We start from the raw sequence: 22,096 nt of genomic DNA on the forward strand, positions 1-22,096 counted from the left end.
TATCTACAAGTCAATAAATAGTGTCAATACACTCTTATTATTATTATTATTATAAAATTAAAATAAATTAATTAAAATTAAATTATTCATTCATTGTACTGTATGCTTACTTAATTTTTTTAATTTATGTATTTTTACCTGATTGTTTCTATATTCATGCTTTCTTTACTTCCTTTTTATTTGTATTTTTAATTGCAGTATATTGGGGAAAAGAAATTTGTAATTGAATTTGAATTTTTGTTCATATCAGTATTCATTCAGTATTCCCCCCCGTCCCCTCAGGCAAGGTCAAATCAGCCGCGAGGAGATGACATCATACTTCATGCGCGGATTGTCGGTGTGCGCCAAGCTGGGCTACAACTTCAATGACGCACACAACTTCCACGAGACCACGTACAAGAGGCCCACTTTCTGTGACACCTGCAACGGCTTTGTGAGTCTTCGTCAATCAATCAAAAAAATAATGCAAGTAAAATCTTCAATGAAAAATAACGTGTTGTATCTTGTTATAGCTGTGGGGGGTCATTAAACAGGGCTACCACTGCAAAGGTAAGCAAGCATCACTCGTATTCATCACATTTTAAAGGAATAATTGTAATCATAATAATTAAAGCTGGTTTTGGGAAGATTGTGTCGGGATTCCTAAAATACATAAATTGTCATCTGGATACACGTGTTTGCAAAATTTGGTGAGTTCTAGTCCCCAAAAGAATAATTGTTATACTAATAATGATAATTAAAGCAGCAAATCAAATGAAAATGGCTGAGTACCTCCAGGACAGCTAAAAAACATCAGTTCTAGCCCGTAAACATGTGCACAAAAAAGAAATGAAGTAGTACTTGCTATACTAATAATTAAAGCTGCAAATTCCTGAAAAATGGTGCCTTCAAATAAAATGACTCACAACTAAAATATGTAAATTTTTCCCCAGGTACATTCTGCAAAATTTGTGCGTTTTTTTAGTACCTTAGGCCAACAAAAAAAAGAATAATAGTGTAGCGTATATTAGTCATATAAAAATGTAATTAATTTAGGAGAAAAGAATAAGCCGGAAGGGACGCTTGCGTTACTTCCGGTTTACCGTAATTCTAAGTTTAATTGTTAAAATCAACTAATATGTCCCGAAAAGGGCACCACGTCACTTTTTATGTATAAAACTTAGGAAAAATAAAGAGAAACATTTTCATCAGTCTTGTAATCTGAAGGTTTCTACACTTTATGAAAGTGACAGAGGTTTACTTAAACGCAGAACACACACAAAATACAACCAAGAGTGGAATTGTATACTATATTTAATGACATCTTCAAGGGATCTAGAGGGAAACACACAAAAGGGGTCTAACTAAAGAAAGAAAATAACACTAATAATGGTAAAGTCGGCGTACGAAAAGGGGAATAGAACATCGTGTGTTGGACTAAAGTTAGAAATGTGAGCGTTTAATGCGTCCAGTGCGGACGGGAGCGAGTGAGAGGACAAGTTGAGATTTTGTCTGAAGCAAGTCATTTCCCCTAAATTATTAGGCACTAAAGTTTTGCCGCGTCTACTCACGACCGTAGGCTCAAGCTGGCGGGTGGTAGTTTCTCTCTGGAAGTGGCTCAGGAAGCAAGGCGACAGAAGAAAAATATGTAGAAAAATAAAACAAAAAGGAAAGAGGCGTGGTGGCATGGTGAATGACTGGTTAGCATCTGCGACACAGTTCTGAGGACCGGGGTTCAAATCCCGGCCCCGCCTGTGTGGAGTTTGCATGTTCTACCTGTGCCTGCGTGGGTTTTCTCCGGAGACTCCGGTTTCCTCCCACATCCCAAAAACATGCATGGTAGGTTGATTGAAGACTCTAAATTGCGCGCAGGTGTGAATGTGAGTGTGAATGGTTGTTTGTTTATATGTGCCCTGCGATTGGCTGGCGATCAGTTCAGGATGTACACCGCCTCTCGCCCGAAGATAGCTGGGATGGGCTCCAGCACGCCCGCGACCTGCGTGAGGATAAAGCAGTACAGAAAATGGATGGATGGATGGATGGAAAGAGGGGTCACGCCTTCCGGACAGTCTCTCTTCCTGCCCCTTTTTGTGGCTCGCTGGCAATTTCAGAGCGATCAAGTTTGGCTGGGAGTGTACGTGATACCGTAGGAGCAGCTGCTCTGATCGCACAAAAGAAAGGGGAAACGGGTGAGGGGTGGCCGATGGGGAAGCAAATAGTTTGTTGCTAGATTTGCATCCCTTCCTCGATCAGTCCGTTTTGGGCTTTTGTGAGTTCAAATGAAGAAAGGACTCTTTGATGACTGTAAACCAAGATTTCGAGGGGACCTCCTAATTACTTTAGGGTCCAAAGCGTCTCCTTGGGGGCAGTCTCAAAGCAGGGCCGCTTGGAAGCCTGCAGTTGGTCAAATCGTGGGGAGCCACTGTGTCACCTCCGTTTGCGGGAAACATGTCTGCTACAATAGTAATAGTAATTATTAAAGCTGCAAATGCCTCTAAAATGCCTTCAAATTAAAATGGCTGAGTACTTTGGGACAGATAAAATACATAAAGTATCGCCCAGATACATGTGTTTACTAAATTTGGTGAGTTTGGGCATATGAAAGCACCCAAAAGAATAATAGTAATAATAACCATTAAAGCTAAATAAAAGCGCGTCTTCAAACCAAAATGACCGGCGACCTGTGCTTTTTACAGGGTAGGTTCATTATTGATTTCCATGTGTCCTGTGACGATGCATTTTGGAGTATGTTAAAGCCCCCAAAAGAAGAATAGTAATTATAATAATTAAAGCTGCAACTCCCTAAGAACAAAAATACCTTCAAACCAAATTGGCCAACTGTCGTGATGCTTTTTTGAGCATGTTAAAGGCCCTAAAACAATAATTCAAATAATAATAAGCTAGTTAAAAGGGTGACTTAAACCCAAAATAGCTACTAGTGTTTCATAGCATAGCTTCATTGCTTTCCAGTCGTCCTCTCATGAGTTTTTGAGTAGGTTGAAGACCCCAAAAGAATTTCAGTAATAATAATAATTAAAGCTGCACATCACTATATACAGTACAACAGCACCTTCAAATCAAAATGGCCGACAACCTGTGCCTGTCAAAAAATAAATTATTGATTGATTTTTGCCCATGATGGCTTTGATGTCATTTTTTGAGTATGTTTAAGTTGCCAAAAGAGTAATGGAAATGATAATAATTAAAGCTAAATAAAATGTGCCTTGAAAGCAAAATGGCAGACTCCCTGTGCATTTCACAGTGTACGTTCTTCATTGATTTTCATATGTACTGTCATGAAATTTTGAGCAGGTTAAAGGCCCGAAAAGGACAATTGTAATGATAACAATTAAAGCTGCAAATCCTTAAAAAAAATACCTTCAAACCAAATTGGCTACCAGTGTGCTTAACAGCACAGATTATTTATTGATTTTTGTGCATGCTGTCATGATGCTTTCGAGTACCAAAAAAAATAAGAGAACTAATAATAATTAAAGCTTCCAAACCAAATCGGGCAACTACTTGTTAGTGTCACAGCGTAGCTTCTTTATTGATTCTTGCGTATCCTGTCAGGGTGAGTTTCTGAGTTTAGTTTGTTAAAGCCCCCAAGAGTACAATAATAATAATAATAATTAAAGCTGCGTTTCCTGTCAGGCTGCGGGATGAACTGCCACCGACACTGCCGGGATCTGGTGGGAATAGAGTGTTTGAAGAAACACAAAAACACCAGCGGTTCCTGCCCGTGCACCTCCGCCCTTGACTCCCGAGCCAAGGGGAGCATTTGGAGTAGGTCCCACCCCCCAACACCACCTACCCCACCAACTCCGATTTCTACATCCCAACGTGGAACACCAACCACCCACACTTGTTTCCTCCCCCGTCAGGTTCCGAGGAGGACACCTTTGTCTTCCCCCATGGCAACGACTCTGACCACCACAAGGGTTGCGCCCCCTTCAGGAAGAGTGGAGACTCTACGGGTTTGTGGGACCGCTCCACTCAGACGGACCCCGGAGTGTGGACCCCACAGGAGAAGAGGGAGCGCAGGATGTACAACCACAGCGCTCCTGGCCAGGTGAGACACCAAACTGACTGTGGAATACCTTAAATACCAAATACATTGGCAACCTTGACTTACAGTGGATAGAAAAAGTCAATGTACCCCTGTTCAAATGCAAGGTTTTTGTGACATAAAAAAACGAGAACTATTTTTATATATCGAACATGTTCATGCTGTGTAACATAGCTGAAAGAAAAATAAAAATAAAATGAGAACCTCCTTATGAACTAACTGAAGTCATGGAAATTTATTTTTTTCAAGAATATACAGTCGTCCTATTTTTCTTGAGAACAATGCAGTGTTTTCCAGAATAAAAGGCGTATTATTTTTAAATGAACATGACATGACTTTCTTCCCACGACAATCTTTCACTATGATGATATTCAGAAAAATATTCAGAAAATTATCTCGGAGAAATATGTCTTTATTCTTCATGTAAGTCCTTTTTAATCTTGACCTTTTTAATCTATTCTTTTAAAGATTTTTTTTTTCCCCCTGAAAAAAATATGACTTACAAATTTGTTATTGTTTTTCTCAGAAATAGACAACTGTTAATTAGCGTTAGGATTATGAGCAGGTCCTTGGACATATTTCTCCTCTGGAAGTCCTCTGCACACAAAAAGCTTGAGAAGCCCTGATCTATGTGGCCTTTGCAGCTCACATGTGTAAAACTGAGTTTTTGTTTGTGTGTGTGTGTGTCAGGCCAACACGCTGCCTACTCCAAGGAGTCGTGGGTGCTCCATGCCCGTCTCCTTCCTGCAGGAGAAGCTGGAGGAGCTGCACCTTTGCAAGGAGAAGTACCGGGAGCCCGATTGACCCCCGCCACCTTTGCCTCACCATCCAGAAAACATGAACTTTTCACACAGCAGACAGACTCCTTCGTTGTGTTTTAGTCAGGATTCTGGTTTAAATTAAGGACACTGTCATCATTGTTGTCTCTGGTGCTGTTTCTTGGGAATATCATGCGAGCAGTTTTCTGATCCGGGATTGAGTCTGTGGAAGGAAATGAAGCACAAAACTGAAGTAGAATTCCCACTTTTTCTTTTTTTTTTTTTTTAAATGCGGCAGCTACCACAAAAAAAGGTCAGTCTATTAAAGGAGATGTATGCCCCCCCCCCCCCCCCCCCCCCCCCCCCCCTTCCCTCCCACACACACACAATTTAAAACAGTTCCTTGGTGTCTTCATAATGTTTCTGTGACATTTGGGTGAAAATACCCCAAGGATCGAGAATTATAGTACACTAGTACTACACATAATTAGCCTGTTTTGAGGGGATGGTTCTGTCTGAAGCCAGCCAATGGCGAGTAGGGATTTCATTACGATGAGAACTAGGGGAGAACACAAGCCCCCCACAAAGACAGTAAAAGCATGGATTGCATTTTCCCTAGTGGAGGCAGCACTTCATCACCGAGCCGCCAAATTACACTTTGTCAATTAGTGTGCGGTTCTGTGGATGTGGCGCACAGACGTAGAGGAAGCTATACAAAAATATGAACTTATAAAATATCAACTTAACACTTTGTGACTTTTTCTATTGAGACAAAATGTTTCTCTCTCTCAAATATTGTTCACAAATCTGTCTAAATCGGTGTTAGTGAGGACTTCTCCTTTGCTGAGATAATCCATCCACTTCACAGGTATGGCATATCAAGATGCTGATTAGACGACAGGATGCTTGTTGCAAATGTGCAGTCTTACGCTGAATGAGTGTCCTTTTACTGGGGTCAAAGGCGCACCTGTGCAATAATCATGCTGTCTTAAATACAAATAGGCCTTTTGTATAAAAGAACAACAAAAGTGTTGGATTTATATTTTTGTTTAGTGTGAAGTTTCAAGTCTGAACCTTTTAGTTTCAAGAAAGTCTCACAGTACTGTGGCAAAAATGACGTTAATCGAGTCCTTACTGCATGTCTACAACCCCAATTCCAATGAAGTTGGGACTTTGTGTTAAACATAAATAAAAACAGAATACAATGATTTGCAAATCATGTTCAACCTATATTTAATTTAATACACTACAAAGATGATATTTAATGTTCAAGATGATAAACCTTGTTGTTTTTAACAAATAATCATTAACTTTGAATTTTATGGCTACAACACGTTCCAAAAAAGCTGGGACAGGGTCATGTTTACCACTGTGTTACATCACCTTTTCTTTTAACAACATTCAATAAATGTTTGGGAACTGAGGACACTAATTGTTGAAGCTTTGTAGGTGAATTCTTTCCCATTCTTGCTTGATGTACAGCTTCAGCTGTTCAACAGTCCGGGGTCTCCGTTGTCGTATTTTACGCTTCATAATGCGCCACACATTTTCAATGGGAGACAGGTCTGGACTGCAGGCAGGCCAGTCTTGTTCTGGAACTCTTTTACTACAAATCCACGCTGTTGTAACACGTGCAGAATGTGGTTTGGCATTGTCTTGCTGAAATAAGCCGTGAAAAAGACGTTGCTTGGATGGCAGCATATGTTTCTCCAAAACCTGTATGTACCTTTCAGCATTAATTGTGCCTTCACAGATGTGTAAGTTACCCATGCCTTTGGCACTAACACAGCCCCATACCATCACAGATGCTGGCTTTTGAACTTTGCGTCCATAACAGTCCGGATGGTTCATTTCCTCTTTGACTCGGAGGACACGACGTCCACAATTTCCAAAAACAATTTGAAATGCGGACTCGTCGGAGCACAGAACACTTTTCCACTTTGCATCAGTCCATCTGTGATGACCTCGGGCCCAGAGAAGCCAGCGGCGTTTCTGGGTGTTGTTGATGAATGGCTTTTGCTTTGCATAGTAGAGTTTCAAGTTGCACTTACGAATGTAGCACCTAACTATATTTACTGACATTGGTTTTCTGAAGTGTTCCTGAGCCCATGTGGTGATATCCTTTACTCATTGATGTCGGTTTTCGATGCAGTGCCACCTGAGGGATCGAAGGTCACGGGCATTCAATGTTGGTTTTCGGCCTTGCCGCTTACATGCAGTGATTTCTCCAGCTTCTCGGAACCTTTTGATGATATTATGGACCGTAGATGATGAAATCCCTAAATTCCTTGCAATTGTACGTTGAGGAACGTTGTCTTTAAACTGTTTGACTATTTTCTCGCACACTTGTTCACAAAGAGGTGAACCTCGCCCCATCTTTGCTTGTGAATGACTGAGCAATTCTGGGAAGCTCCTTTTCTACCCAATCATGGCACACACCTGTTCCCAATTAGCCTGTTCACCTGTGGGATGTTCCAAACAGGTATTTGATGAGCATTCCTCAACTTTCTCAGTCTTTTTTGCCATCTGTCCCAGCTTTTTTGGAACGTGTTGCAGCCATAATATTCTAAGTTCATGATTGTTTGCTAAAAACAATCAAGTTTATCAGTTTGAAAATTAATTATCTTGTCTTTGTAGTGCATTCAATTAAATATAGGTTGAATGTGATTTGCAAATCATTGTATTCTGTTTTTATTTATGTTTAACACAACGTCCCAACTTCATTGGAATTGGGGTTGTACTTGGGTTAAGCAAGCCTGAAATCCTCAGTCACATTAAGCTTAGTTGATGTTTGACCAGCTATCAGTGAACCCAACTGTAAAGTTAAGCATACCCGCCTTTGTGGGTTGGTTTTATTGAAACTTGATGTGCGGGTCACTGTTAGAGAAATTAACCGAATTTGTTAAAATTCAGAAGGGCTCACACACAGATTTTCTGAAATAGACAGATTTACTTGGCTGTTTGATTTCACATTTGAGTGGAAAGACTCTTACAAACCTATTTGTATAAAAGCATTTAAAAATTCATGTTTCCATAATATGTCCCCTTTAATTGGTCGAGAGATGCGCCGGGAATGCTGCTGTCGTCAGCCACCAGTTTCCAGGACTTCCTTCCATTAAATTCATTAGGAATTCCTCAGAGTTGATTTGTCTTCTGAAATATCCATTTAGAACTTCAAAAATGACTTTTACGTGTCAAAAATTTGGACAAACAAACCACAATAAAATGTTTCTGTAATGGCAGCCAAGTGTACTACTGCTTAGTACATCTGCCTCGCAGTCAAAAGGTTCTGGATTCAAATCTCAGCTTGAATGTTTTCTCCAGATTTCAAAACCATGGATGTTTGGTTTATTGAAGAGGAACTTGTGAGTGTGAGTGGTTTATAGGTATTATGTGATTGGCTGGCAACCAGTCCAGGGAATAAAGTGAGTCAACGATGGCGGGCTGCTCACCCTGCGACGACCATTCTGTCACCTGGTTGCTGGGTGTAGCCTGCTTCTCACCCAAAGTCAGCTGGGATAGGCTCCAGCTCAGCTGCAACCCGAATGAGGACAAGTGTTATAGAAAATAAATGGATATTTATGTAATATTATACAAGGTAAAAAGTGGCTAAAAAAGTCAAATGTACAGTAAACCCTTGTTTATCGCAGATACTACATCCCCCCCTCCCCCCAAGCGATCTCACTGGAGACTCCATCGTTCTGCTGGGGGACATCAGTGCTCAAATGGGCAATGGCAGTGAGCCCTGGAAGGGGGTGATTGGGAGGAACTGTTATTGTTCTGTTATTGGACTTCTGTGCTCATCACGGATTGTCCATAACGAACACCATGTTCAAGCGTCCATATGTGCACTTGGCACCAGGACACACTTGGCCGCACTTCGATGATCGACTTTGTGGTCGTGTCATCGGACTTGCGGCCGCATGTCTTGGACACTCGGGTGAAGAGAGGGGCGGAGCTGTCAACTGATCACCACCTGGTGGTGAGTTGGCTCCAATGGTGGGGGAAGAGGAGAGTCCGATCTGGCAGGCCCAACTGTATTGTGAGGGTCCTGCTGGGAACGTCTGGCAGACTCCCGTCAGAAGGAGTTTCAACTCCGACAGAACTTTGCTGACGTTCCAGGGGAGACGTGGGACATTGAGTCAGAGTGGACCATGTTCCGCCCATCCATTGCTGAGGTAGCCGAAAGGAGCTGTGCCCGTAAGGTTGTCAGTGCCTCTCGTGGCAGCAGCCCCCGAACCCCTTGGTGGACACCAGCAGTGAGGGATGCCGTCAAGCTGAAGTAGGAATCCTATCGGGCCTTTTTGGCCTGTGGGACTCCTGAGGCAGCTGATGGGCACCGGCTGGCCAAGCAGAATGCAGCTTTGTTGGTCACTGAGGTAAAAACCCAGGCATGAGAGGAGTTCGGTGACGACTTCCGGACACCTTTTGAGGAAATTGTGGTCCACCGTCTGGTGTCTCAGGAGGGGGAAGCAGTGCATCGTCAGGACCGTGTATAATGGGGAAGGGGCACTGCTGACCTCAGAACATTGTGAGTCAGTGGAGAGAATACTTCGAAGACCTCCTCAATTCCACCGACACGCCTTCCCATGAGGAAGCAGTCTCGGATCTCTGAGGCGGGCTCTCCTATCTCTGGGGTTGAGGACAGCGAGGTGGATAAAAAGCTCCTTGGTGGCAAGGCTCCAGGGGTGGATGGGGGGCCTAAAGGCTCTGGATGTTATGGGGCTGTCCAGGTTGACACGCCTCTGCAACATCACGTGGATATCATGGAGTGTGCCTCTGGATTGGCAGACTGGGGTGGTGGTGGTCCCCCTTTTTAAGAAGGGGGACCGGAGGGTGTGTTCCAACTACAGCGGGATCACACTCCTCAGCTTCCCTGGTAAGGTCTATTCAGGGGTGCTGGAGAGGAGGGTCCGTCTGGAAGTCTAATCTCAGATTCAGGAGGAGCAGTGTGGTTTTCGTCCTGGCCGTGGAACAGTGGACCAGCTCTACACCCTTGGCAGGGACGCGAGTTTGCCAAACGTCTACATGTGTTTTGTAGACTTGGAGAAGGTGTTCGACCGTGTCCCTCAGGGAGTCCCTCTGGGGGGTTCTTCGGGAGTATGGGGTGCCGAACCCCCTGATACGGGCTGTTCGGTCCCTTTACGACCGGTGTCAGAGTTTGATTCGCATTGCCGACAGTAAATCAGTTTCCGGTGAGAGTTGGACTCCGCCAAGGCTGCCCTTTGTCACTGATTCTGTTCATAACCTTTATGGACAGAATTTCTAGGCGCAGCCGAGGCGTAGAGGGGGTCCGGTTTGGTGGCCTCAGTATTGCATCTCTGCATTTTGCAGATGATGTGGTTCTGTTGGCTTCATCAAGCCGTGATCTCCAACTCTCACTGCAGCGGTTCGCAGCAGAGAAGCGGCTGGGATGAAAATCAGCACCTCCAAATCTAAGGCAATGGTCTTCAGTCGAAAAAGGGTGGCGTGCCCTCTCCAGGTCGGGGATGAGATCCTGCCCCAAGTGGAGGAGGTCAAGTATCTTGGGGTCTTGTTCACGAGTGAGGGAAGAATGAAACAGGAGATCAGCAGGCAGATCAGTGCAGCGTCTGCAGTGATGCAGACTTTTTATCAGTCCGCTGGGGTGAAGGAACTAAGCCGAAAAACAAAGCTCTCAATTTACCGGTCGATCTACGTTCCTACCCTCACCTATGGTCACGAGCTGTGGGTCGTGACCGAAAGAACAAGATGCCGGATACAAGCGGTCGAAATTAGTTTGCTAAGGAGGGTGCCAGGGCTTTCCCTTAGAGATAGGGTGAGAAGCTCAGTCATCCAGGAGGGGCTCAAAGTAGAGCTGCTGCTCCTCCACATCTAGAGGAGCCAGATAAGGTGGCTCGGGCATCTGATTAGGATGCCTCCCGGACGCCTCCCTGGTGGTGTTCCGGGCATGCCCACAGGGAGCAGACCCTGGGGACGACCCAGGACATGGTGGAGACACTGTCTCCCGGCTGGCCTGTGAACACCTTGTGGTCCCCCTGGAAGAGCTGGATGAAGTGGCTGGGGAGAGGGAAGTCTAGGTTTCCCTGCTAAAGCTGCTGCCCCCGCGACCCGACCTCTGACGAGCGGAAGAAAATGGATGGATAGATTGAGAATTATATTCAACTCAACACCAAGATATGATGCTTCAGAGGGGCAGGTATTTTATTTGTCCACTTGAGGTCACCATCCACATATGCTACACAAGAACAAGCCAGTTGAAAGCAGGTGTGCACTTCCTGAACGACATGAACAACATCCTAGGCAGACATGGTGTAATTGTTTATTTCCTGCCTTAAGCATTGGCCCCGTTCCTCATACTGACAGTCCTGGCATTGTAATTAGCTCAAAGCATTATGGGAGACTAGAATTCATTGCGTTTATGTTTTGTAACTACAATTCTGTAGAAATCAAACTAAAGTCTATTGCATCTGTTCCTGTCGATATTGTTAGTTATGCGTGTATGCAATTGTGTCTTAGCTATTTGTGGGGCAAAGGTTGGTATTTGTGGATTTATTTAATAAAACTGTGGCTTGTGTTTTCAACAGTGGCTTGCTAATCATCTATGTATCCTCGAGCAATTTGGTGACTTAAATGTATGAGTGGCGATTACTCAGTAAGTTTTTTTTCTGCCAAGAGTAGGAGCCCAATGGACTTTGTGAGTCATTGCTGCCACATTACAATCATATAGCCAATAAAGCTAACTGTATGAGATATGTTCAAGTGAGTAACTGTAAAAAGTAAAAAAAAAAAACATTTGCAATAAGCAAAAGCATGATATAGCAAGGGATTACTGCATAGAAAAGTTGACAAGTTGCATCTAAGTGTGAACAACTGCTTTTATTGTATAAAGACAAGACAATGCTCAGCTTTTTCACACTGGTAGAAAATCATTTTGGAGACAAAATGGGATTTAAACTACAGCAATGACAATAGGATAAAAAAAAAAAAAAAAATCAAAAATCAAAATGCCTCTACTCAAAGTGTCAACACTTGAATACAACAGCGTCTAAAAGGGTGGTTTTGTTATGCATGACTGAAAAAGAAAATGCAAAGTAAAAAGCATGCTTTTGTTCACTCCCTCCATGTCTACATTGTATAACGCTACAAAGAGCCTTTCCTCTTATCCACACAAAGCAAGGGTTAGCACGGGGCTTGCTAGCATCTATCACCACGCAACCGCTTTACATAAGATTGATTTAGAAAAGAAAAAAAAGAAAAAAAAACATGGCGAGGAATTAGGAGGGGGTCAGCACACAGGAAGAGCGGGTGGGGTGGGAAGCTACTGGGAGCCGGAAGATGAGCCTTGGCTGCCCTGTCCAGGGTAGCCGCCGTACTGGCTGTAATACTGGTTCCACTGGCTCTGGTTCTGGTAGTACTGCTGCCACTGCTGAGCATACTGTGAAGGGCGCACACACACACAAAAACATGCTCAACATGACACTAGCATAAAGACACAACTCAATAGAAATGCAGTGCAATGTATTTAGCTACTGGGACCAGTCAAACAGAGCAGTACTGCAAATGTTTGGATTTGTGCACATTTTTAGATGTAACAACACTTTTAAAACAATGAGTAATTTCCCCCCCAACCTTGATTGAGCCAAGGCACATAACACTATAGTCACTGAGCCCACCGAAAGTCCACTACGCTGACATAGCAGTTATAGCGCCTCGGTGCTTATCGGCCCAAAACCACTGGATTCTTGTGGTCTACTGTTAGATTTGTGATTGGATGCACACGTGTGTAAGCGGATCTCCGACAGCGTTCTGTAGTTTGGTTGAGCGGACATTTAAAAAAATAAAATAAAATAAATACATAAATAAATAAAATAATATATATATATAATATATATATATTTTATTTTTTTATTTTTACAGCCGACAGCAACCATGGTATTTACATCAAGATGTGTTAACTCAGGACAGAGCACCTTTTGTATATACACAATATATACTGCATGTTGTAAAGGAATGTATTCAATCAATGGTAAAATACTTGGTTCACCTGTAAGGTTAAAATGCATGTAAACGCAAATGCTCGCACACTACCTGCTGATACTGCTGGTTGTAGCTCTGCTGCTGCTGCTGCTGCTGCTGCTGCTGAGGGGGGTGCTGATGCTGCTGCGGAGGGGCCTGATGCTGCTGAGTGGGGGCCTGGTGGTGGCCGTACGCCTGGGCAGGGGCGGCCGGCTGGCTGTAGCTCTGGCTATAGCCCGGGTATTGACTGTAGTTCCCGTAGTAGTTCTGGTTGTAGCCGCCCTGGTTGTAGCCGCCTTGGTTGTAGCTTTGGCCGTAGCCCTGCAAGGAGAAGGGTGTGGAAGCACAAGCATGTTAAGTGAGCTGATAAAAATTCACCCGTCCCCCTCCAAATGTTTATAAATGCCTGTATTGATAGTTTAAACCCTAAATCTACCCCATACTATGATTACCAAACTTGTCATTTCAAACTCATCTTACATTACCATTTAAAATAAATGGCTTAAATATTTTATCTTGAAAAGTGTGCATGTATGTTGCATTCTCAACCCATAAAAACTAGAAATTGTCAAGCAATAACGATACTGCCATCGTTGGTTTGCTGGACTATTTTAATAGCCACTTGGCAGAGGAAAAAAACTGGATACGCAAAGTAAATTTTTCACTCTTTGTTACATTGCAGCCATTTGCTAAAATCATTTCAGTTGATTTTTCCCCCTCAATAACCAGTGTGTAGCCTCTAAGAATTTTATCTTCCAAACTGCTGCTTCTGTCCTGAGAATGCCCGATCTCGGAAGTTAAGCAGGGTTGGTCCTGGCTAGTACTTGGACGGGAGACCACCTAGGAATACCAGGTGCTGGGGTTGGGCAGTAGGCCAATCATCTGCTCCCGTAAAAACTACAGATTACGGAAACCGCAATTGCGGCCTAATGTGCCTCATGGCACTGAGAGCCCTGAAAGGAAAAAAAAAAACAACTTGCTGCTTCTTGTGAAGTGAGTTGAGTCACTGCAACCATACAGCACTGGTATCTCAAGTCTGCGCTCACAAGTCAAAGCAAAAAACTAAATCGGGTGAACGACGGCTCATATGTCATACATCAGGTGACACCTATTTCAAAGCACCACTGCCACTGAAAAGTTCCATCTGCAGCCACGTAGTATTTGCAAACAGCTCAAAAGTAAAAGCTTAAGCAAACATTAAAAAGGGGGACAAAAAAGTTGACTACAAACAAAATTACAAATTAAACCTACATCGCAATCTACAAACTAGAAAGCGTTCCTTGACATGCACTAACAGCGTGCTTACACGTGGACATTATTGTCGTGGGGCACCAAAGTGTAGTGTTACATTGTTTGACAAAGTCACTGCTTACACCATGGAGTTAAAAAAATAAAATAAAAATAACAATGCAGTTTCTCGTCTTCGTCGTCTCCTCTGCTGCAGCCGAGAGTAAGTGGCGGAGAGGTGGTGCTGCACTCTGCCCGAGTGCAGCACAGACACAAAGGAGCAGAGCGACAGAATCTCCACGAACCAAAAACGTTAATAGATCTGTTACATATCGACCGATGTCGATTAATCGGTAATACGCGAAAAATGGCCTGGCTAACAACCTCAGATAAACTTACCTCCTCCCTGACATACAAATACCTTAAAATCCAGATGTATAAATGTGACGTACTTCTTTGTCACCAATTCATATTTTCCTATTATGCAAGGCTTTGACATTTTAGGGCATTTCAGAGCGAGCCCAAAAATAAGGCAAAACAGTCAAAAAAGTAAGCTTTGTGAATAGCGAATCGGGAATAGGTGCGGGTTCAATATAACTAACATTCCATTACCTGGTTGTAGCCCCCCTTGTTGTAAGGAGCTGGCCGGTTGTAGCTGCTTCCCGACGACTGGCTGCGGTATCCGGAGCGGGAGTCGGAGCCACCGTCACGGTAGCTGCTGCCACTGTTATTGTTGCCCCCCCAGCGGTTCTGACCATATCCTCCGCGATTGTAGCCTGACAAAAGAAGATTACAATATCAATATAATGAAACTTCAGCTTCGGGAGCATCTCAAGTCACTCCACACCTGTGTTTGGCTTTTTTGTGTATGTATTTTTGTGATCCTACCAGCAAGGGAACCACAGTGACGTCTCATGTCATTTAATGATTTTTGTTCCAAGTCAATTTTAAGTGGTACATTTTGGAGTTTGAATGAAATGTTCTGGAAAACGTCAAGCAATTGTGTGGCATGCAAGATAGAATAGAATGTCTTTTGTTGTCACTATACACATGCACAATGAGTGTTAAATCTGAGGATGACCATTTTCCTGGGAAAAGAGAAAATTATGGTAATAATGGTAGGCGGAGCACAGTTCAGGGGCCTCTTCGGAAAGTTTAGCCTCCCGTAACTGTTATACCACCTTTCCTTAAACTTTGTGGAAAACGTCATAGGGTCAAGGCGAGATGAAAAGGTGTGTCCTTTCGAACATGAGTGGGAATCAAATAAAAAAATTAATAAATAAATAAAACAAACTTACCTGGATAAGCTTCAATAAATGATTAAAAAACAGCTCTAAGTCAGTTTTTAAATACAGCAGTGGGAATTAATTGGTATCTGTAAATGTGTTTTCATGAAGAAAAAAAAAAGGTCTGTGTTCGGAAGCCTCATGCCCCTCAGCCCCGGAAGACCCACATGCCCGCTTGGGCTTGGACCAGCGGCGGGCCTTGCCGTGGCTTAGCGAGGCCCGCCAACGCCACGCTCGATTGGTGATTTGTTTTTCTTTTCAATGTATTTTATTCCTTGTTTCAAACTTTGCGTAACCCTGCATAACGGGGGCTCTGTGAATGGAAAAAGTAAATGCCTACAGAAGTCTGTCAACCAATCAGCGTTCATCAGCACAGCACGCACCTTGAAAGAGTTCCTGGTAGCTCTCAGAAGATCCTATCCGCCAGGAGGAACGAAATAATCCACAGGGAACCTTACGTACACTTGTAGTTTTTTTTCAGTGGGGACACAGGGGGAACTCAAGCTACCAGGGGAGCTCGGGAAGTTCCTGCAGTGGGAAAGCCCCTAATGTAGCTGTACTTCCAAGCACCTTCCCAAAAAAATAACGATCTATATATAGTTAATAATTTTTATAAGTCATCATTTTTTATTTTAGAAAATAGAGCTGTTGTAACAGTCTTGGAAACTAATATTTTTCCAAACAATAGTTTCCTTTTTCCATACTTTTGCACACCTGGAAATTGATGAAATCAAATTGCATACATTTCCATATTTGCGTAGGAACCCTGTAAACTCTCTCTTATCCAGGGCGCCTAGATATAATTTTAACTAACAATGATAAAATCGAGTAAACTCTCGAAACTTATCCAGGGTGCCTTGATATTAATTTTAATTCTAATATTGATAAAGTAGATTAATTGTACAGCCATAGTTTATATTAGCTTTATTATACTTTTAATCATTAAAATGTTAAAACGTTACTTAAAACACTGCCTGTACAGGTAGAGGTTCTATGATTGCAAGAGTTTGACCCGGTGAAATCGCAAAAAAATGGTTTGTAAATCAAAACCTGTTCAATCCACAAAAAAATGGCCTAAAGAAGTTTTTAAGGGGAACTTGCCTCTGTATCCTCCCGCGTCTCCACTGCGGTTCTGGTAACCGCCCCCTCCACCGCCACGGGGCGCGTCGCGGCTATCGTAGCGTGGGAAGTTGCCACGGCCGCGGAATCCGCCCTGCCGGTTGTCGAAGCGCTTGTCGGGCGGCGGGCCTGCCTTGCGCCCTTCATCATTGTACTGCTTCAGCAGCTTGTCGGCGTCGTCGCGCTGCAGCTCGACATAGGTGACCGCCTCCAGGAAGTCGCACGCCTCCGGCAGGGTGAAGTTGGCTTTGGTCGGGGATGCCGAGCAAGGAATTAAGAGGAAGAAAGGGGGAGATAAGAAGGGGATGGGGACGTAGTGAGGACCAGAGCAGCCACACCACCAGAAGACAAAAACAAAACGGTGACTAATTAGTGTTGCGCAGAGGAGGCGGGAAGAGCAGAAAGATTGAGTTACAAGGAGCAAACATTCCCTCCGTGGAGGCAACATTTGCAGAAGCAGACACAGGACGGGGGAGGGATGGAGGGTGGGGCTAGGAAAGAGGCACTGCAAACCAAGTAGAGCAACCATAAGGTGGATGGAAATCAACATGTAATACAGTAATCTCCTTAAAAGTGACCGAGCCCTGCCACAAACAGTGAAAGGCCGCAAGCAATTGACACCCCCCCCCAAAATTGTTTATAGTTGTCTACACACTGGCACCTTGAGATACAAGTTTAAATTTGTTCAGTGGCCACGCTTGAAACCGAAATGACATCTCAAATAATTGTTCCCAATTGAAATGAATGGATATGCCATTAATCCAATCCAGCCTACAGAAAATAAATACATTGTAATAAGTAACTAGGGCTCCGAAAACTAATTGGCTAAATCGACCCCAAAAATAGGTCGCTGCGAAAATCTTTCCCTCGAAGCAATAAAAAGGATTAAAAGCAGATTTCCTAGAGAACCAATTTGTGCCTTGCGGGAACATGTTTGGTTACTGTCCATGTTTTCGCATGGACATTTGTTGCAAGAGCACACTACGTCATGAGCTCGACAACATGGCCGCCACATAGGCACGAGAGTCGAGCTGCGACCAGGTGCTGGCGTCATCTAGTCTTCATATCATAATTGGGACCTTGGGAGCACTGCTGGAATACACTGCTGTAGACAGGATGTCCAACTTTTGGAATAACTTCAAAATAAAAATGACGAAAATGAAGTGGTTGCAATTACTGAAAACGCGGAGGTGGTCTTTACACAGCTGCTTGGGAAAGACAATATTCACACACACGTGTTGAACGAGCTTCAAGGCGTACTCGGGTAACTTTTTCTTTTTTTTAATAGCCAATGTAACATACCATTACAATCGCTATTTATAACTTAGAACATACTGTAACCCTACCATCGCTAGTTAGAACATACTGTTGTCTCGTGTTTGTGTGCAGCCATAATTAGTAATAAGACAGTAGAGTACTTCAATTCATTCACTTTAACTCACATTCTGCACAACGCATTTATATCATACACTGAGATTTTAAAGATTTGTTTTTTGGGGGGGATTACTCTGTCAGTCGACGCAGTATCTACAGGATAATCAATTCGAAAAAGAGTCAATATAGTGACAGCCCTAAATGTAACGTAATAAAAAAAATATTAATTTCGATGGACATTGTAGTCCTTTTGGGAGCGGCATGGCCACCTGGGGATAGTATAATACAGAGCATACCTGAAGAAGCCTTACACAATAAACTGTAGTAATTGTAATTGTCACAATGGAAAAAATTTATGCCTGTGAGTGTTATATTTTCCGTCTAGTACATGTATGGCATTTTATATTGTTTGAGAGCATTTAGCTAAACTGGCTTTATTCAAGCAAAGCTATACAGTGCTATGTGTGCTAAACTGCTCCTCCGCGACAAAGCTAGGCTCTCAGTCGAGATGCAGCACAAACATATTTCCTTGGACCAATTACTGAATGACTTTCCTATTTATTTATTTCCTTTGGTGCTGCTATATGGCATCACAAGGCATTTCAGAAATTGAGTTTTGGGGCAAATATCTGGGAATACATTCCACAGAAAATAACATTAATAGGTCAATACAAGAATAGTCAACTGCGAGTATGTGGGGGATTACTGTAACGGAGTGGGCTGGGATGAGAGGACACCACCTCAGTTTGCAGTGCATGAGGAGAGGCAAAAAGGGGGAACATAGAAAAATAATCATGACTTAAAAAAAACAAAACATATGTCCAGGTCTGATATCTTGGGGGGAGGGGTGGGTGGTGGGTAGGGGGAGAGGGGGTTTGGAGGAGGGAGATGAAGAAAGGGGGCATCTTCCAAGTTTGATTTTTACACAGAAAAAAACAAAACAAAAAGTAGATCTGGTGTTTTGTTGCTTGTATCCACAGCAGTCCTACCTTTCATTTCTAACACAGCATGATCGGGCACATCCTTCCCCTGCTCATTGGTTTGCTTTAATGTTCGCTCTTTAAAATCCTCGTCCGTGGGACAAATTACAATAGCCTTGCGTTGAAAACCCTCAAAAGGACGCATTTTTCGTCTCCTTGCTGATCCATATACATTTGTCTAGCAATGGCGACAAGAAAGAGGTAGAAGCTTGTTTGTTAATGTTTTACTTGCAAAGGCGTTCCGCTGGAATGGGAAGCTGGAACCCTGCAATCATCAAGTGACAGGTTTGTTTGGCTGGGATGAGGCTACGCATTAGCTCGGCTGCTAGAGGCCGCGTCGCTCACATGACTCACCTGCTATGTCTGCTGCCTGGCATTTACTATGGACCAAAAGGGGGAAGGAGGGGAACCCATAAAGGTATTCGTCACATTTTTCAATGCTGTATGTATCTCGATTTGGAGAGATGTTAGTCAGCTAAGCAGTTTTGGTTAAAGGCGAAAACATGCACATAAAATGAGCCTGTTACCATGAGGGGACGATAACGGTACCTTCAGCAATTTAAACTCACACGACAGTTCTAACAGTGGTTAGAACACGTGTCTCGCAGTTCTGAGGTTTGAATCTCGGATGTGACCTTTGTGTGTGGAGTTTGCTTGAGATTTCTCTGGGTGGTCTGGCCTGCTCCCACATTAAAAATTGTCAATACTCTAGGTTTTCATGTTATTTGTGTATATGTGCCCTGCATTTGGTTGGAGACCAATCCTCGATGTACCCCGCTTCTGAAGCAAGCTAGGATAGGCTCCAGATACCTGCAGCCCTAATGAGGAAAATCGCTATAAAAAAAAGATGGATTAAACTCACGACATTCTGTAGAACTGTTAAAAATATATATATAACTTATCTGGGTTTCGATGCAAAGATTGTGTGTTCAAGTATTGCATCACTAGCATTCAAACGTTACAATATTATAAACAGTAGAGAATACATCTAAATAAGATGGGGGTGTTAGTTTGGGGATCGGCGTAAGAATATTGTAACGATACAAGAAACCGTGCCCATTTAACGCTGTACTTCTAGTTTATAATTATTTACTGTAACTGACTTTACTACTGCGTTAGCGACTTTCGTAAAATAATGTGCCATATCGCTGCCGTAGAAATGCAATTCGTCATAAACCGAGGACCCCCTGTAGTACTTTCCTACTAAAATAAAGTAAAAAGAGTCTGGTCTAAGCTAATAAATGCACAGCCACGAACCTACTGTATTATTATGTCACGTCTTAAAATGCTAGCTTCTCAAATGAAGTTGCACAACAGGCTCCTTATGCCTTCTTTTAATTAATGCCTGATTTTTTTATATACTTACAAGAATTGCTAAGAATACCAAGTAGAAAAAAATGCTACGTTTAAATTTAAGAAAAAAAACAAAAAAACATGATTATCTAAAAAAAAAAATAAAACTGATCAATCATTTTAAAATAAAATGACTTATTTTTTCTTGTGTTTTCATAATTGGTCTTTAACCAAGTAAAATATAACTTGATTATTCGACAAAATGTTTTGTAGGATACTCGAATACTAACATTAAATAGCTACAGGTATGACAAGCCGTCAATGCGCAAGATGTGTACATATGACGTCACCACATAAAATGGTTACGCATCATTAAAAACAACAGTATGACAGGGGTTAGGGTTAAAAAAGATCGACTTCAAAGTATGGTCTGTAAATGATTCAGAAGGAATAGAATGGCTTAAGTCAATAACTGGATTTCATATCAGAGGAGAACATCAGCAGTTAAATCAGCAACATGTTGCTGCATATTGTCACCGTCAGGCAGAAACCTCAACAAAATTTGGTCAGTTTCATTTAACTTCACAAATCGATACCATTTGTCTGTCCCCAAGTTGTGTTAAAATTTAACTTTTTTTTTTTTTACCAAGTGTTACAAATATTTTGAGAGCAAATCTCAACTCTAATGTAAAAGAAAGAAAGCTCGGTCAAACACATTTGAGTATGCCTGCTTTTTTTTTTGTTTTGTTTTAAAATCAATAGCTCTAATGCTGCGGCGCAGAAGGATGGGTGTAAACCATGAAGTTAAGTTTGACCTTTGACATATGACGTTTAAAGAGCGGCATAAGAATCTCGTCATACAGAACACGATCAGTTACCGCTGTTCTTGTTTTTCATTTGATTGTTCTATATTTATGGCCTAGAAGTGTTATTTATACAAATACTATGACTTTCCTCGTTCTGAATTTGGGTTACAAACAAGCACTAGAAACTAAATACGTCATAGTCATTGACAAACACGTGTAGACAAAGGAAAGAATCTAGCAACAATTCCAAAGCACTATCAGTCCAACTAGTGCTTTTTCATTTAAAGAATATAGCAACAGTTCCAAAGCAATATCAGTCCAACTAGTGCTTGTTCATTTAATATGAAAGTCTGTGGTTCCCAAAGTGCGGTCCATGGACAATTAACATGGACAGTGATCCGTGAGGTTGTCACACTTAAAATGTAATGAATAAACATCACCATTTGACTCATTGTGCACATTCTATGGGCTTTTTACTAAACAGGTAGCAAAGACGCATACATTGTGTATGCATGTTTATTTTAAGCGATGTTACATAAACTGCACAATGACAACAGGATCGCTTCAGAGAAAATTAGGCATCCTGCGATACACAAACATCAATTTTAAAACTGTTCTAAATATTGAATGAGGCAAAATTTGAGAAACAATAGTGTTAAGTAGTCATGAAACAGCAGCGTAGCAATCATTGTAGTTACAGTAGTCAATTTATGTCCATAACTGCATCATACGTCTGCCTCAGCATTAAAAGTAAATTCACATAGTGCAGTTGGCATTAACAAACAACTAATATCATTGCTCAGTTACCATTAATAATGTAAAATTATCGCGCAGTTAGCTTTCATTAACAAATATGAGCACTGTTCACTTGGTGCGAGTGCAGTGGGTCCCCCTCCCCCGCGAAACTTACCTGGATTTACCTGGTTTTCCAAGGAGCTCTTGTCCCACTTGACACAACAACACACATACAACTTACCTGCGTATACTCACGTCTCCAGGGCAATGTCGCCATCTGACCCCACCTACCTTTTTCGGCCTCACTACCAAAGACCTGAAAATCTCAACGCTGTTAGTCGCTACTTACCTTGGGGGTCAATAAATTAAAACACACACTCAACAGTTCCACGAATCTCACTTATAGTTTAAAAAAAAAAAAAAAAACAGCTTTTAAAGTGAAAAAGCTCTCTCTTAAAAATTAGCAACAGAA

The 22,096-nt window shown here is 42.3% G+C and overlaps 2 protein-coding genes across 6 annotated transcripts in view; one reads left to right on the plus strand and one right to left on the minus strand.

The window, feature by feature from the left end:
- rasgrp4 (RAS guanyl releasing protein 4) overlaps nucleotides 1–4,965 on the plus strand; it is a 39,813-nt gene extending 34,848 nt beyond the window's left edge. For both annotated transcript variants that reach the window (XM_061781375.1, XM_061781374.1), the window contains 5 exons: nucleotides 283–433; nucleotides 513–549; nucleotides 3,634–3,765; nucleotides 3,864–4,051; nucleotides 4,739–4,965. In XM_061781375.1, the coding sequence (XP_061637359.1) occupies nucleotides 283–433; nucleotides 513–549; nucleotides 3,634–3,765; nucleotides 3,864–4,051; nucleotides 4,739–4,852 (622 nt within the window). In that variant the 3' untranslated portion in view covers nucleotides 4,853–4,965. The remainder of the gene's footprint in view (nucleotides 1–282; nucleotides 434–512; nucleotides 550–3,633; nucleotides 3,766–3,863; nucleotides 4,052–4,738) is intronic.
- Nucleotides 4,966–11,645: 6,680 nt separating this feature from the next.
- The window catches only part of hnrnpul1 (heterogeneous nuclear ribonucleoprotein U-like 1), a 65,485-nt gene continuing 55,034 nt past the window's right edge, over nucleotides 11,646–22,096 (minus strand). For all 4 annotated transcript variants that reach the window (XM_061781366.1, XM_061781367.1, XM_061781364.1 and 1 more), the window contains 5 exons: nucleotides 18,800–18,968; nucleotides 16,419–16,682; nucleotides 14,644–14,807; nucleotides 12,877–13,125; nucleotides 11,646–12,223 (listed from right to left, as the gene is read on the minus strand). In XM_061781366.1, coding sequence (XP_061637350.1) covers nucleotides 12,107–12,223; nucleotides 12,877–13,125; nucleotides 14,644–14,807; nucleotides 16,419–16,682; nucleotides 18,800–18,968 — 963 coding nt within the window. In that variant the 3' untranslated portion in view covers nucleotides 11,646–12,106. The remainder of the gene's footprint in view (nucleotides 12,224–12,876; nucleotides 13,126–14,643; nucleotides 14,808–16,418; nucleotides 16,683–18,799; nucleotides 18,969–22,096) is intronic.

The sequence above is a fragment of the Phyllopteryx taeniolatus genome, chromosome 8, assembly GCF_024500385.1.
Source record: "Phyllopteryx taeniolatus isolate TA_2022b chromosome 8, UOR_Ptae_1.2, whole genome shotgun sequence".
Taxonomy (NCBI): Eukaryota; Metazoa; Chordata; class Actinopteri; order Syngnathiformes; family Syngnathidae; genus Phyllopteryx; species Phyllopteryx taeniolatus.